Here is a 16,630-nt window from a genome sequence, read left to right as displayed (position 1 = left end):
AGACTACTTCTAAATCAAGATTTGCATGTAATAACTGAGAAAGGCATGAAAATAGAACAAATGATTTCTCAACTGTAAAACAGCTTTCGATTTTCTGTAAACGTAGGACACAATTCTGAAGGCAAGATTTAGCTTAATAATACTGAGAATGTGGTCCAGAATTATAATCTTATTGGTGGAACTATTAATATTGTATTAAACTGAAATAGCCCTAAATGCTGGTTTGTAACTACAGCTTGCTCTTTTCCACCAGGCTTTGGAAGTGCAAAGACAATTTTTTTTTTTTTTTTGGACTTATTTCCATCTGGCAAGAGTATAGACTCATTCCCTCTGTCATGTATGCTTAAAATTTTGGTTTTTAGCAGAGAAGTGATGGATGGTACTCTTTTCAAGTCGGATCACAGCAAAGGCTCTGCTTTCTTCCACTGCACAACCAAAATGATGCCAAATTAAAACTTCTATTTGATTTGTTTGTTTCAGGCAGCAGAACTTGCTGAATTCACTGCCAAGATTGCACTTCTAGAGGAGGCCAAGAAAAAAAAAGAAGAGGAAGCCTCAGAATGGCAGCACAAAGTAATGAGCTCATGCTGTGTGAAGTCAGAACTTCAAAGAAACTAAGGGAAATGAGCATGGAAATCCCACTGGAAGTCCATGGGGTTGAATCTCTCCCTTTCCCCGTAGGCTTCAGAGAAGCCTTTCTTAAAGGTTTTTGTTCTCCAGTCTACTGAAGCCAGCCTATACTTCTATTTAGCTAATTTCTTCATATTAAATAGTCATGATGGGGGGAAATTCTCATCAAAGGTATGGTCAAAGATTTGAAATGGTTTCCTTATGTATGGCGATGAAATCGGTTGGAGCTTTGTGTTGGAAAAGAAAACACCTCAGGGGGGAGGTGTATAAAATCATGAGTCGTGGTGAAAAGACAAACCAGAACAGTAACAAAGGCACATCAAAGGCAACTGGACAACAGTTTAAAGCAAAATAGTATTTTTTTCTCAAAATCTGCAATTAGCTGTGGGATGTGAATACTGCTTGTGTGGACAGATTTAAAAAGTGATGAACAAATTCTGGTTGAATATGAAATTTGGAGACATTACCTTTGATTTAGGAAGTCCCTGAGCCTCAAATTTCAGGAGGCTAGGAGAGCTCTAAAGCAATCAGTATAACTGCCCTACTCTCTCATCCTTCTCTTGTCTACTGCTGGAAATAGCTGGGCAGTACAGCTGGTTTTGAGTCATGTCTTTTTTTACCCTGCATTCCTATTTAAAAATTTTCAGTGCTTAAGCTTGTAGTGTCATTTATAAAGGACAGTTTCTGTGTGTCAGAAAACATCATTTTTCTGAAAATTCATAAACAATTTTTTAAAATGCTAAATACTCTTTACTATATTTAGGCTTTTGCAGCACAAGAGGACTTGGAAAAAACCAAAGAAGAACTGAAATCTGTGATGTCTGCTCCTCCTCCACCTCCTCCCCCGCCAGTTATTCCTCCAACAGAGAATGAACATGATGAACATGATGAGAACAATGCTGAAGCCAGTGCAGAACTGTCTTCTGATGGTGTCATGAATCACAGGAGTGAGGAAGAACGGGTAACAGAAACACAGAAAAATGAACGTGTTAAGAAACAGCTCCAGGTAATGAAGATTCATAGCTGTATCCACGTAATTCAGGCTTTGGGTTTTCATTCATTATTTGTCAAAAGTCTCATTGAAATTACAGTGTGCCAAGGGAACATCCTTTTTGTAATTTACTAGGTTTATTACTAATTTACCAACGAATATCATTCATAGTGTTCTAGAAGCAGAACAGATAAAAAGATTGGATGTAAGATTGTGCTTTACAGCTTAAAAGTACTAGAATGTTGTCACATTGGACAGTAAACATTTCTAATAATTATTTAATGTCCAGGACACTAAATGTTAACACATAATGCCTTCCTTTCTCAATACTGAACTTCGTGAAGTGGTATGAACAGGTGCTTGCTTAATAATAGTATTTGTTGTGTTTGCAATCATTCACAACTGTTGTAAATGCAAAAACTGAATTATGCCCATTTTGGATTAATCTCATTTCCTTGAAACAGAGCATTTCCTCCTAGACTAGTCTTACCCCTCAAAGTATAATAATCTATGTTAGTTGCAACCCTTTGCTTTGTTATGAAATGTCTGTTTGGGAAGGAATAAAAGAAATGGAAAGCTGCTTCTTTTTCTGGCAGCAATATCTTAGTAGTGGGTATGTGTAATATCCTTTTTGCTAAGTCAGTTGCTGAACAGGATAAGGGAGATAAACAAGAGCTGTCTTTACTCAAGCAGAAATTGAAAAACAAGGTCATTCTCCTGCTTTATCCTGCTAGTCCCTTTCTTCTTGGATGTTATGGCATGAGGCCGTTTTTTTCTTAGTTTGATGCCCACACTTGCGTAAGGAAAGAATCCTGTTTTCTCTTTCCCTCTGCAGTCTTTCTGATACACCTCACAACTTGAGTTACTGAACAGCACAACAAGCATTTCATAGGTTGGCATTCAAGAAATCCTTATCCAAGTTGCAGAACAGTTGTTATCAGAAATTCCAGAACCATTAGAAGATTAGTCAAAGCACTTAAATGTAAATATTTTATTCAACAGGCTTTAAGTTCTGAGTTGGCTCAAGCCAGAGATGAAACCAAGAAAACACAAAATGATGTCCTTCATGCTGAGAATGTTAAAGCAGGCCGTGATAAGTACAAGACTCTTCGACAAATCCGACAAGGCAATACAAAGCAGCGTATTGATGAGTTTGAAGCAATGTGAGAGCTGTTACTTTGCATATATGTTCCTCGTAAAGCTGAACCACCAACAGAGAAAAAAGCAGGCCTTTGCAGATTTGATGGATTGCACCCCATTTTGCCAAAGCACTTAATACCAGTTTGACTACAGTGGCTAGAAGACAAATTTAGGGAAAGCTATTCAACCACAAGGCAGTCTGTCATCCCTAGGTTTCTTGGGGGGGAGGAGGGTGTGGAGAATGATAGCAGTTTTTTCCCAATCATGTTTTCAGTTTCATTGTTTCCTTTTTTTTTCTTTTTTTCCCTTTGGAAACTGATGTGAAGTATATAATGACTGACAAGTGTATATATTGCTTAAAAATTAAGAAATAGAAGAATGGAACTGAACCTAAACTGGATAGGTGCTATTTTAGTATGAAGTTTAAAACTACATTTTTCGATGTAGCTACACCATTAAGAGTTTGATATTGCTGACTTTTAGGTTTGGTGGTTTTGTGGGTTATGGTTTTTTTCCTCCCAAGTGAAATTCTTTGGTGTTTCATGTCCTGTCATCATTGATGGTTTTCTTTGCCTGCCTGTTCACAAAGGTCTGGATGGCAGGTGGTAGTTCCAGGAAATATTTTTAAATGGAACACTACCTGTGGGCAGCGCATGGCTGCCGATAGGCTTGAATAAGTATTGCTTTTCCTAGGTGATCCTTTACAGATGTGCAAAACGTTCTAATGCAGCAAAGGAAAACAAAAATGCAAAACTTCATGTGCTATTTGCTTGTAATTATTTTATTTGCAGTAGAGAGACCTGGACCTTTCTGGCAAGGGAGCATATGAAAACATCAGTCCCAGGGAGGGGACAGTATCCTACCTCACTACTATGTACATGATGACTGGTCCTTCAAACACCATGAAAAAAACTGTTTGAAATTGACTTATCGCTACACAGTGATATCATAGAATGCTAGGAGCCTTTATTCCTAGGATTTTGTTTTACTTTAAGATGGATTTATAGTGCTAAATACTGTCTTAACTGCCTTATGAATTTAAATTGTAAAAGCATCTTTTGTGTTTTAAAGCTGTAATGTGTCACTGGTATACTATCTCCTGGGAGGGGTGCAGATGTGGATGTCAGTTAATTTGGTTTCAAGTTTCCAAATACAAAATGAAAGTTCCCAGAATTGAAGTAAAAGTGTTCATAGCTTCAGTTTTCAGTGAAGCTAGTATTGTAATTGTCATAATGATATCAGATCATTGTTTAATAAGTCCTTTCCCTCTTGGAAAAAAAAAAAATACTTTTTTGAGAAACTTAACTTAGAAATTGAACTTTAGATTTACAGTTAACGTGGACTGCAGTTATTACTTTTGTTACAGTACTCTAGTAAATGTCTACAGTGGAAGAACCCTGCTTTCTCTGAGGATGGTTCAGCTCTCTTCTGTTTGATATTATGCACTCATAAATTTACACTTATCTATTAAAATTTGCCATTTTATTAAACATTTTTTTCATGCACAATAGGTTTAAATTTCTTATGAACAATTCAACTGAGTTTTTTTTTTATTTTGCAGAGTTAAAGATTGGCTATGTGGGGTGACATCATGAAAATAAAATAAAGATACGTTAATATATTTTTGGTTTGTGGGGCTAAACATATCTGGTTGACCTTGAAGACTGATGTGCGGATGGTGTGCACATGCTTCAAAATGCTGCTTGGTGGAAGCTAGTGTTTCTACTTGCAGTGCATTGTAAGAACAGGTTTTGTTTCATAGGCTTCATACACTGAAGCTTAAGCAAATTTCTAAAGTATTTGAACAGTTTGCCATGGCAGGTGAAATACTGTGCTTCCAGTGAGTTTTCATTTTTCCCTGGAAAGTGTGCACTAACACTGATACATCAGTTTCAGTGTTGGGAAAAAATAGCAGTAAAGTTTGTTGTTCATAAATCTACAATATCTAGATTAGGGCTAAATGGATTAGATCCATTTATAAAGCTGTGTGATTTTTTTTTTTTTTTCTAAACAACCAGGAACAACCATTTGTAATATGGATTTTCATGATGAACAAAGTGGTAATAGCTGCTGTCACCAGCTGTTGGGAACACTTACTGGTGCAGAAATACTAAGAATACATTTAATGATTACTTGGTGAAGTAATTTTCCACATGCTTTTTCCTTTAGCATCATGTTTTGTGTTGTACAATTAAGCTACAATTACATCTACTATTTTGGATAACATTCATTGGTTAACAATAAAGAGATACAGTTAATTTCTCTGAGGTCCATTGTTGTTATTTAATGCCCTTTATTTCTGACAGCTTTACTAAACACACTGTAATAGCCTTTTTCCAGAGCAGTATACACAAATTTTGATCATCTTTTGTTTCATGCTCTGGTCAGAATGAAATAAAAAAAAATACTCAAATTGTATCCCTAGAGGTGGTACTCTGCTTAAGAAATTACCACATACAGCTGGGAGGAAGCACTGGTGATTGATTGTTGATTCAAAACAGGATGTGAATCATCAGAGCAAATTGTCTCTCGAGAACAGAGGGTAATTCAGCCATGTAAGGGCTCTATTGGTAATGTAAGAACTTTCAATCACTTGCTACATATTGCTTAGCCCCTGGTTAAGTGAAGTTTAGTTTAACAGGTCAATGTCTAAAGCATCGAGAAACCTTGACATGTTTTTTTGATGCTGCACGTTATAGTGGGTCGTGCTGTCAAATACATGCATGGCCGTATGTTTTAGGTAATGGCAAGTTTATGGGCTTTTTCACCTGTCTAGTACACTTGGAGAAGGCAGGAACAGTCCTGTGTAAGTAGGTATACAAACTAATGTGCTAAGCAGCTCTCAGAAATTAGATCTCCTCTCAGGTGACATTCCATTCTGTCTTGTATTTGTTTGGCCTTTCACTCAATACAAGCACATGACTCTTTTTGTTACTCCATATGGCAGAATTGCTATGATGCATCGTTAAAAGTATCAAGTACATGTTTTAATTCATATTTCTAGTTTATACTTTCTTGGAGTCCCTCCTGCTGAAGCAGTAGATTTGAGGTTTCTCACTTGTTAGAGAGCGTCTGTGTAGGTATGTAATTTCAGAATATTGTGCTTAAAAGGCGAGGTAAGTGCTTTTGAAAGGTTTATATAAAATGTGCTCTTGAGGTGGAGAGAAAAGGATGCAAAATAATTCCGGCTTGTAAACAGGGGCACTAATATCATCACCCAACATGCCTCGATGTGAAACAAGATGTTCTGTCTCACTGAAGTAGTCCCCTCTGCACATCAAAACCTACATTTTTCTGTTGGTTGTACTCTTCGAGTATGTTTCTTGTATACTGAGATTATTTTTTCCAAAATGGAAAGAAATTAATGTCTGACTTTTTAAACGCAGTTTGGAAAGCATTATTGTGCTTTTTGCCTCTTTCTTAAAACATGTTCTCTAGGGCTGTTCCTGCTTAAGCACCTCTGAGGAAAAAGGAGGTTTGTTCTAAATGAAACATTTTAAACTTATAATTGAGGTACTTTCTCCATAGGTTTTCTTAAGTTTTTAAAAGAACTAATCATTTAGATCTATATTTTAAAACCTTTTGTTTTTGTAAAGGAACTTTATGCAAGCATTTTCTATATCTGTTTCCACGTGGATAATCTAAAAAGTTGTTCTCCAAGACATCAGATTAGTTTCAAGAATTGGGGATTGTAACAAAGATGTATCTCAGTGGGATGAGGTTGTTGATGCCAGTGCTTATAAATGTACTGAGTAAAAATATCAACAGAAGAAATTTGAAAGCTTCCTTGCCAAAGAGCAAAGTTCACTTACTAATAGAAGTTGTCTCATACACACAACTTAATGTATCTTGGCCGGGTGATAAGATTTTCGTGGAAAATGTAGTAAGTGTCAATGGATCAGCATACAAGCTGGGGCAATTTCTTTGTCCCCCTCAGAGCACGTTCCGTTGTTTGTGCTTAGAGATGGAGAGTACCTGCCTCCCAGCTGAAATCCCAGGCTGCCTGGTCAGCTGTGTGGGTGGCTAGGAGATGGCTCTGGCTGGCCACCGTGGGCATCTGCCAGGTGGTGTGTCCCTCTGCTCTGCTGAGCAGGCCAGTGCCAATTCTTGCCTCAACCAACTGGTCTGCAAGCATGTGAGTTTTACGTGACAGGTCCTTTTCCCAGGTTGGGGACCCAGTCAGCAGCAAGAAGGGGCTCAGGGCTGAAAGGGATGGCGTAATGGTGAAAAGTAATGGTAGAAGGCTGTAAGGAGGAAGAAAAAAACCCCAAACCCAAGCAAAACAAAACCAAAACACAGATGTGGTAAGCTAGAATCCTTAACTGGCCTATTTACTCACTTGTGTTGAGAACTCCTGTTCAGTGTACTATTGCAGCATCCGTAAATTCACCGTGTGTGACCAGTAATTCGTTCAGCAAATTGAGCAGTCAGTTTGCTGGAGGGAGTTGCGCTTTTCATTTCACAGAGGTGAGCCCTGTTTTATAGGCGTAGGCCAGTTACCCGATTTTGGTTTGATTCACGGTGTCTGTCACTTGTGTTCACTTTACTACCTGCAGACTCCGAGCTGATAAACTGCTCCTTTGGAGTGCAGTTAAAGAAACTTCAACTTGTTTTGCTTTTTCCCCCTTCCATGCGAAGAGGCTGCTGACATGTCAAATGTATGTGTTTCGTTTATGTGAATAAATTGGACTCACCAAAGCCCAAAGAGCCTGCCTGCTCTGCTGCCCCCCAACCTCCAGTCCCAAACCATCACATTTATTCACAAGAAGGGACCGCTATATTTGCAGCAGTGGCTGCAATACTCTATAGGTACTCAGGAAGAGATAGATTATGCCCACACGGCTCATAGTTCAGGGAAAGACAAAGTTTAAGTTAGTGAAGGGAAACGGAGCATTTCGAATTGTTGGGATTCCTCCATTAGTTGTTTTTATTGGCTTTTGTAAATAACGTGTCAAAGAGTTTCTGTTCGCAGCAGTAGGCTTTAGGCAGCGGAAGAAATGAGGGGAGATGGAAATGCACATCAAAGGAGGCGGCCTGGTTGGTGCAAATATTCCTAATGCACATGTGTGTAAGAGTTAATGTTCCCTGTGCTCTGGATAAGTGGGTCAGGCGAAAAGAGATCGAGGTCAGAGGTAGGACAATTGCATTGCTGCTTCTTTTCTTTTTTTTTTTTTTTTTTTTTTTGCCTGTTTGTTTAGGGTTTTTTTTTTGTTTTGTTTGCTTTTAAACTCTTATTTATGCAAGAGGAGTTGCTACTATCTGAATATTTAGCTGAAGGCTTTTAGAAAGCCTGCTGCTCAATAGTGAAAGGTCTTGGAGTTCTTAAGGCCATGTGGACCCAGCCTGGCCTCTGTATACTAAACTCTTATTAAACTTCAGCAGAAGACATCCTCTGGAGTCTGATAGTTTTGCCCAAGAGCATCTCTGCATTGATGAGTTGTGTACAGGCGAGGTTCTAGCTGCCGGCTGCTTGTTCCAGCAACGCGAAACCCATGTGAAACAGTAACTGCATAGAGGGCTCCATGACCACGTACACTGAACTCCGCTGGATCTCTTATCAAGTCTGCAGCTCCCCGCAGCCTCAGCTTTCATGCTTCTTATTCACCCTTGACTTCTTCGTTAAACTTGATACGGTATTTAACTTCTTAACCTATAACTTCAGTAATATTCTGCTAAACCGAGCTTCCAGTACATGGTTAACTACCGTCTCAAATGTTTTCTTAGAATACATTGTGCTGATGAGTTGAAATAATTGCACTTTACCTTTATTTAAGCAGCACTTCTGATTAATTAATTATCTCTATGAATATGGTAATTACAGTTGTATTGCCAGAAATAGATTCATTTGCATCGGGTCTGAGGCTGAAAACTTTTCTGCTGAGTGCACTTAGGTCTTTAGCAAAGTAAGTTGAGAAGGCGTAGGGTTACATCCAGAATACACAGACCAGTTGATGCTGCCGCTGCTGCCTTTATTGCTGGGAACAAATTTGTTTACATTTGAGTGAGCAGGTTCAGCGTTTCGGGACTTGAGACAGGACAGCAAGCTTGTTCACACATCAGAAAAATCTCTAAAAATACTAAGAAATCTTTGTATCATTAATTGGCACTTCTGGTGCATGTTTCCTATCCTTGATAGTTCTTCAATTTAATTCACGTTTTGAATTCTTGAATCTCTTCTCTTGCAAACAGAGTTTTGGGCATCCATCTTGTGGCTCAGTGCCGCTTGTTGTATTTCTCTGAACCATGTGAAAACACAGCTGCTCTTCTTTCTTCTTTTGCGTTTGGGATCTTACATTGTTGTTTTCAGCAAAGCCAGCTAACTGACCATATTTAAATTTAGAATGATTACTGCTACTTTTTAGAATAATCTTTGGATTAATTTTGGCTACACGCTTTCTTATCGGGCATGCATAGTATATGCCAGCTTATAGAGGAAATAACTGTATTTAGCAGTTAATAATTGCTATGAGCATTCTGGAGGACAGGAAATGTCAGAAAGCAGATCTGTTAATGCATGCAGGAAACTGGGGGAGATCTGAATCAGCGTTTACACCCACGAGGTTCAACTTTGAGCCTAGCCCGGGTCACACACCCATGGAAGCACGTGGGAGAGAAATTCTGCACTTTCATTGTGCAGCTTGTCTGTCTGCCTGGACTATGCAAGAGAAAGCGCTGGATCGGGGTGGTTACGCCTGCTCAGACGGCAGAGCAGCTGAGCACCACTGCATGGTGCTATGGCTTTGCTCTTCTGCACAGCAGTTGTCCTGGATGTACAAGTACTGAAAAGAAGAAAAACCATGAAATAGTTGACTTTTTCATGTGGACTCTTACTTAAGAGTTACGGTTATATTTCTGCCTGGCTTTGAACCTTGTCTGCAGATCACCCTGGCAGAAGCTTAACTCCTCCATAGCGTAATCGCAGGTATCTTGAAGGAGTTAGGTATCCAGTGGCTCTTCAGCTCATCCGGACTTCGAGAAGCAGGTGTGAGGGGGGAAAAGATCTCATATCAGTCTCTGTTCATACACAGCCATGAAAAGAAAGTCTGCAGAATCTTCTTTCTAGCAGCGGCTTCTGTATGCTTTGGGTGGCCCTTTTCATACATGTTTTTCCCAGTCTCTGAACGCGTTCTTACGTCTCACCTTGCTTTACTGCTGCTGGCGTTTTTTTGCTTTTGGTTTTTGTTTGGGCTTTTTTTGTCCTTGCCTAGTGTGTCATGCCATGTATTTAATCTGAAAAATAGATTTCAGCTTAGATCGCTGAGAGCTTTAATGCAATTAAATAACTTTGTTTCAGTATGAGAATGCAAATTAACACAAGGAAGGAAGATGTTGCATAATTATTAGTTTTAAAACATTGTAGGGAAAAAAGTCTAAGCCTTAAGACTTACCAAAAGAAATAGGTTGCATTAGTGGACTACTTAAGACTACAGGGTGAAAACAAGAGGCAGGCAGCTACGTATGGCAACGCAGGCTTTTGCTCAAAGTAAATTTATGGTAGCAAAGTACTTTGGTAAAATTCACCAGGCTTTTCATTATTTATTGACTGACATTTGCTGGATTCTTTAGCGACCACTGGAGAAGAGAATACTGTGTATTTCTTTGTTCAGTCGTGTTTCCTTGAATTACTTCTGTTGTGGCTTATTCTGTCAATTTAAGGGTTAAAATGCCTTTTTTTTTTTTCTCCCCAGTGATTTTGTAAAATTATGTTTTGCCTGTGACACTGCAACTAGCTTTGCAGTCTGGAGTTTAGTGGATGAAACTGTTTTCTGAGGGGAAAAGTATTATAATTAGCCTTGCATTTAACTGAGCTTGGTAATTGATATACGTATATACACACATGTGTATATAAAAACGTTCTTATATAGCATGGGTAAACTGGAGATTTCTAATACAGTATGTGGCATTGGGTCTTGCAATGGCTGTATTAAAGCAAAATGCACAAGTCACTACTTGTTTTTATATAAACTTTGACATTGAATATTTTTTTAGAAATAAGGCCTTTGAAAGCTAACTGCGTTTAAAATTTTTTAAAAAAAATATTACAGCATGCACAGTAAGTATGATTCAGTTTTGTCCTTGATATCAAAATTGGATCTATTTACCTGCATGTTTGCTTTTATCCTCCTGCAAACTTATTTTGGGGATCTCTCAGTACCAGGAAGCATTTTACTGGTTTCAGTGGTACCTTCCCAGTCTACAGCTTTACTTGCTGCCAGAAGCCTGTTTTTCCTCCCCGCCCCTGGCCTGGAATTGCTGTCAGACTTTTAAGACATGAGTGGGTTTAAGTGCTCCTAAATCTTAACCACACGGCTTATTTGGTTACGCTCAAGCCCTGGCAATTCCTACTGACTCTCTGTGCCAGAAAATGATTTGTGTGGGTCACGGGCTGTGGTATAAAATTTGACTTAGTGTTCCTATGTGTGACGGGCTGTAGCTGCACTCCTAAACGTAAAAAAGTGCTGTTGAGGGCTTGTTTCTTTCAAATGGGAACTAATTCCCTATGCTTATTGAATGACAAAGAGAATCTGGTTATTAAGTCTTTTTCCTGTTTCCTTTTGAATAAAATTCTGATTTATTAATACTGACAGCTGAAGTGTTTCTCTAAAACAATCGGAATGAGAGAGGTTCACACCGTAGGAAGGCTGAATTTAAAATACTGATTATTTTTTGCCTATTCAAAATATATTTAAGGAAGTAATTCTGCAAAAGGAAAATATTTTTCAAGCCACTTCAACAATGAATTTTCATAAAAATCAACATGGAAAATACGGATTTTTGAAACATATTTTCACCGAAGTAAATTTTGACTCATTGTTAAAACTTCCACCAGAGAACTTTAAACTTTAGGAGATAGATAAATTTTAGAGAGATTCTTTGTGCTGTCCTCACCTTTTTCTCCAAAAGGCTCATGCAAGGCAACAAACTGAATAAATTAACCCCCAGAGCTTAATACAGCAATCGGCACATGTGCTGTGCTAAAAAGAAGAGCTGGCTGAAGTCATATTGGCTGTGATTGAATGTTCTACAAATACGTCCTATATTGTTTGTATTTATGCACAAGACATCTTCTTTCAGCCACCTTTGGGAGCAGTTTTAACGCAGTCTTACCAGTGTCGTACTTGGCTGTGGTTTACGTTGTCTGCATTAGCAAATTAGTCCTTTAAAATTACTCCCTGGGTGGATTGTAGGTTAGGTTCTTTATAATGATAAAATTTAGCATCACAACTGTACTGGTATGTGCAAGAATTTGACTCTGGGATAGAAGAGTAGTTAAAGAGAGTTGGACCTGCTCTTCAAGCTGTAAGACAATGGAGATGGGTTCTGGGTGTCCTTGGAGGCCTTGTCCACAAGAACCACATGTTTCTTAAATCGTTCTTTTTCTCACGCTCCCTCATTCTGCCAACGTCTTAGGAATGAAATTCAGTCAGAAATGAAATTCAGAGTAGTTACAGGGAGTGAAGTGTAGCTCTCATGATGTTGCTGCATATTTCTATTTATTGTTTCTGTGTAGTATCCTTTTGCTAAATCTACTTGATCTCTCTGTGTCTTTTTGTGCAGGTTACAAAAGTACGATCTCTTGCAGCCCTTAGGATAGGAACAAGGTAAAGATCAGCAGAAGACCTGGGGTCTGCCAAGGCCTGCTATTGCGCTTCTGTAAATCTGGACAGTTTACAGTGCTTTAAATTAGGTGCTGCCTGGTCCGCGAAGAGTTTTTTGGAAGGACCAGGAAGTGCCGTTACAACATTTTGTTAATGTTTCGTTCTGTCATGGTCTCTCTAAATCATTCCTCTGTTGTCTTTCCCCAGGAGAAAATTAGCTTTTTTGAAGTGTTTGAGCTGTTGTTCTTCTCAGAAAAAACAGGAAATAATACTAATATGTTAATCTTTAACACGTAATGGGATGTGCTAGAGTGAAAGGTGGTGTGACTCTTCAAAGTGCTTGGGGATCTTGCAGACTTTGGCCTGAAATGATGTGGTGTGGGAAGCCTGACTCTATATCCAGCCTGGGTAAAGTGAAGTAAGAGTAGATACTTTCCAAGTTTTATTGGTTTTCTACACAATTTCTAATAGCTTTGATGATACATGAATAGTGTCAGATAATTTTCTAATGTAAAACTCCCAATTTAATGTCTGTACATACATTTCGAGTGTAAGCACCCGTTGCTACTTGCCTTTTTGTATGCTATTGGGATGTGCATACTGTGTATACGTAACTGCATTGAGTTGTGCACCCTGCACAAAAGCCTGAATAAATGGGTTTTAACGTTAATCCAAAGAATCACTATTCATTTGATGATCAGTGTTGCTTGTTGCTAGTGAAATAGCTTTTCACTTCTCTGAGAAGTTCATTATGTGGCACCAATCCAAAGGGGAGTTTCCAGGTAAACGTCTTGTGCTGTGATCAGATAAGCCATGGGAGGCTTTATTTGCAAAGAATGGATCGCTCTTCAAGGAAAAGATGGGAGATGGTAATTAAGGAATCTGGTACTTGAGTAGATGGGCACCTGAATTATTCCCAAATTCAGCTAGCATCCCATGGGAATATACCAAACCTTGGAAACACTTGTGTCCCTTGCGGTGCCTTCTTGCACGATGGCCTCCTGCATTGGGAACTGTGCAGGCAGATCAGTCAGAGGACTTAGATGTGAAGCAACGGCTGCCGAAGCGTTATGAGCAGAATCGTTAGCTGCTAACTGCTGGGTGAGGGAGCTGCCTCAGGGCTCCACAAGCCTCCCATTGAACCGGGATGCTGCCTGAGTGCTCGCTGCTGGGCCTCCTGCCCTGGTGGGGAACAGCCCTCCACCTGGGCTGGTGGAGGAGGGGCTGTGGGCTTTCCATCCTGCCAGGGTTTGGATCCTTCAGGACTGCAGGTGGGCAGGGCGGGCTGTGGGTCATGGCCAGCCTCCTGCTGAAGGCCCCCGGCTCTGCAGGGCTTGTGCAGAAGGAAGCCTCCCCTGCCTCTAGCTGGTGGTGGGTTACACTAGGGCACCACCAGTTGAAGCGAGACCCTGGCTCAGCCCCTGGTGGATGAGGTTTTGGGTTCCAGATGCTCAAGAGGAACACAAAATCCAGAGCTGTGGGATTTCAGGGGCTGTTTTGCCTTTGCGTGTCTGGGCCAGCACCGGGACTGGGGGACTGGCTTGCTCAGCATTTGAGTGATTCTTCTAAAACAGTTTCTGCAGGCCTCCTCTCCCTGACCCGTGTGGTGGGTTAGAGATGTTCCTGGTGCTCAGGGGAGCCAAGGCATTGTGATCTCTGTGAATTTTACTTCTAGCCAGATTTTAAAAGTGTTTCTGCAATAACTGCCACTTGAAGCAGCCTTCTCTAAGTTTGTGTTTGCTTCAGGTACTAACAGTGGAAGGTAGTAAGACCCTTTCATGGAAATCCACGTTCAGTGCAACTGTGAAATGTTCCCCAGGATTTTATTTACTGTTTGGTGCCTTTGCTAATATCTGCCTGTGATGTGTTTTGGCTTCTCTTGTCAGTGTCAAAGTTCTCTGGAGGATGCCCTGCAGAGGGGGAATTGGGCAAGATGAAGTGTGATGGAGCTTAGCAGCCAGATTTAAAAACAAAAACATAACAGAAAGTGATTTTGATGCCATGAAAGCTTTGGGCTCTTTCTTGCTGCTTGATCGTAGCTTTGTTCAAACTGTAGCTGCTCCCACCCAGCTATAGCACCCCATCATTATAACAGCTGCTCGTTAGCTGGAAGGGGCAGGTTCACCCCACTGCTGGTCCCTGGCCTGAGCTGGCCCAGGAGGGGGTGGCAGGTCCCCACCGGTGGCTGCAGCAGGACCCAGCCCAGGGCCATTGCCTCATCCACTGCAGCAGCTGCTTTCTGTAAGCCTTGATGGCTGAAAATTGTCACTGTCTTCCACACGGGGTGGCAATCGTGCCTCTGGGATGACCACAGGAGGTTTCTCAGTCAGTCACCTTGGGGCGGGGGGCTGGATTTTGCTCTGGTGAGGATGATGATGTTGTGGAAATAGCAGCCTGGTATTTACCCGTAGGTGAAGTATTGTTGCAGCAGAGTTGTATGATGAAAAACGCTGTCCTGCAGGGAAGGAAAGCGTGAATTCAATCATGCCTGTGAATACACAGAGTGAAAGAGCAGTGCCAGGTCTGTAAGGCAGAAAGCAACTTGGTCACCACTTGAAGTGGTTTTTTCCTTCCTTGTCCCTGCCACCTCCATGCTATTTTCATACTTGGTGGCTGGCCACTGGTTTTGCTGGTCCTTGCAGAAGTTCATCATGGGTCTTTCCGCTAATTTCACAAGTGCTCTTCACATTTGCGGCGGCAGCAGGGTCTGGGTGTGAAGCAGCCGGGCTGCAGCCAGCCGGGCTGGGCAGGTGGGCATGTGGTGGCTGGGGTGTGTGCAGCCCCAGCTGCAGGGGGCAAGAGCAGGAGCCTACACACGGTTTACATTTTTTTGCCCCCTTTCTGCAGTGGCATGACTCAAGTTCTGCTACCACTTTGTTTTCCATAGTGGATGTGCACTGGCAAGTTGGTGGATGACAGCCTGCGTGCCTCCCCAGCCCTGGCAGCTCCTGCGGTGGTGCTTGCCGGGAGGGGGTTGTCCCACTGCATTAAAGGTCAAAAGGAAAGGGGGGGGGTGAACAAGTTAACTTTCATGGAGTCTGATCCAGGTTTAGAATAGGGTAGCAGCCCCATTTCCTGGCAGCACGTGGCACGCTAACACTTCCCATTTTTACCGTGCTGACGTTTTCCTTTCTCTGAAACAATTGTATAGATGCAGCCCATGCCAACCGTGAGCAGCTCTGCTGTGTCCCCTGTGCGTGGCGTTTCAGTGTTAATTAAATGACTTTGTAGCAGAAGGCACCAAGAGAAATTGATTTCCTCTTGTATACAATAAATGGATAAACAAACACGACATCATGCCTCTCTGCAGTTCCTGGAGCATCTGGCTCTCAGCCGTGGTGGCCATGACGAGACCATGCAGAGGCTCAGCCCGTGGATGCTGGAGCAGGTCAGTGCTGAGAATCACCGTGGTCTGCACCCTCCCAAAAAAAACATTTCACTGGGGCTTACCCCAGCAGGTCAGTGGTTGTAGGCACTCTGTGTGGCTCATGCCAGAGTCACCGACATCTGCTGGAGCAGCCAGAGGTGCTGCTGTGGTCCGTGAGGTGGCTCTAGCAGCAGGGCAGCTAAGAAAGCACACTGCCCCAGACGGGGAGTTTTCCTGCTGAAACAGCATTTCTAATTTCTGAAATTAGCAAAATACAGATTAAAATCAGTTTAAAATTAAAGTTAGGGCAGTGAAGCTGGGGAAGGGGCTGGGGCACAAGTCCTGTGAGGAGCAGCTGAGGGAGCTGGGGGTGTTCAGCCTGGAGAGGAGGAGGCTGAGGGGAGACCTTATCGCTCTCTGCAGCTGCCTGACAGGGGGGTGTAGGCAGGGGGTGTGTGTTGGTCTCTTCTCCCAAGTAACAAGTGACAGGACAAGAGGAAATGGTGTCAAGTTATGCCAGGGCAGATTTAGATTGGATGTTAGGAAAAATTTCTTCACAGAAAGGGTGGTGAAGCACTGGAACAGGCTGCCCAGCGAGGGGGTGGAATCACCATCCCTGGAGGTGTTTGAAAAACATGTAGATGCAGTGGTTAGGGACGTGGTTTAGTGATGGACCTGGCAGTGCTGGCAGGTTAACGGTTGGTTCTGATTATCTCAAAGTTCTTTTCCAACCTAAATGATTCTGTAATTTTAAATCCAGGTTTGTGCATGCCTGAATGCTTTGTATAGGTGGATGAAAACCAATTTCCTTCTCCCTGCCTCCCAAGCACCCCTGGCAAGACCCCAACGCAATTTTCCCCTTATCAGGCTGTTGGCCGAGGGGCGGAATATCCAGTCACCAAA

The 16,630-nt window shown here is 41.5% G+C and overlaps 1 protein-coding gene and 1 long non-coding RNA gene across 2 annotated transcripts in view; both read left to right on the top strand.

Moving 5' to 3' along the window:
* Positions 1–5,019, top strand: part of RDX (radixin) — a 41,513-nt gene extending 36,494 nt beyond the window's left edge. The window contains exons 12-14 of the mRNA XM_056329804.1: positions 481–573; positions 1,394–1,636; positions 2,624–5,019. Coding sequence (XP_056185779.1) covers positions 481–573; positions 1,394–1,636; positions 2,624–2,788 — 501 coding nt within the window. The 3' untranslated portion in view covers positions 2,789–5,019. The remainder of the gene's footprint in view (positions 1–480; positions 574–1,393; positions 1,637–2,623) is intronic.
* A 2,958-nt stretch (positions 5,020–7,977) lies between these two features.
* Positions 7,978–13,028, top strand: LOC130145203 (uncharacterized). Its single transcript, XR_008820405.1, has 2 exons — positions 7,978–8,394; positions 12,320–13,028. It is a non-coding gene; the product is annotated as an uncharacterized LOC130145203 (long non-coding RNA).
* The last annotated feature ends 3,602 nt before the right edge of the window (positions 13,029–16,630 follow it).

This window comes from Falco biarmicus, chromosome 2, assembly GCF_023638135.1.
Source record: "Falco biarmicus isolate bFalBia1 chromosome 2, bFalBia1.pri, whole genome shotgun sequence".
Taxonomy (NCBI): Eukaryota; Metazoa; Chordata; class Aves; order Falconiformes; family Falconidae; genus Falco; species Falco biarmicus.
This window is presented reverse-complemented; position numbering and strand designations above follow the sequence as displayed.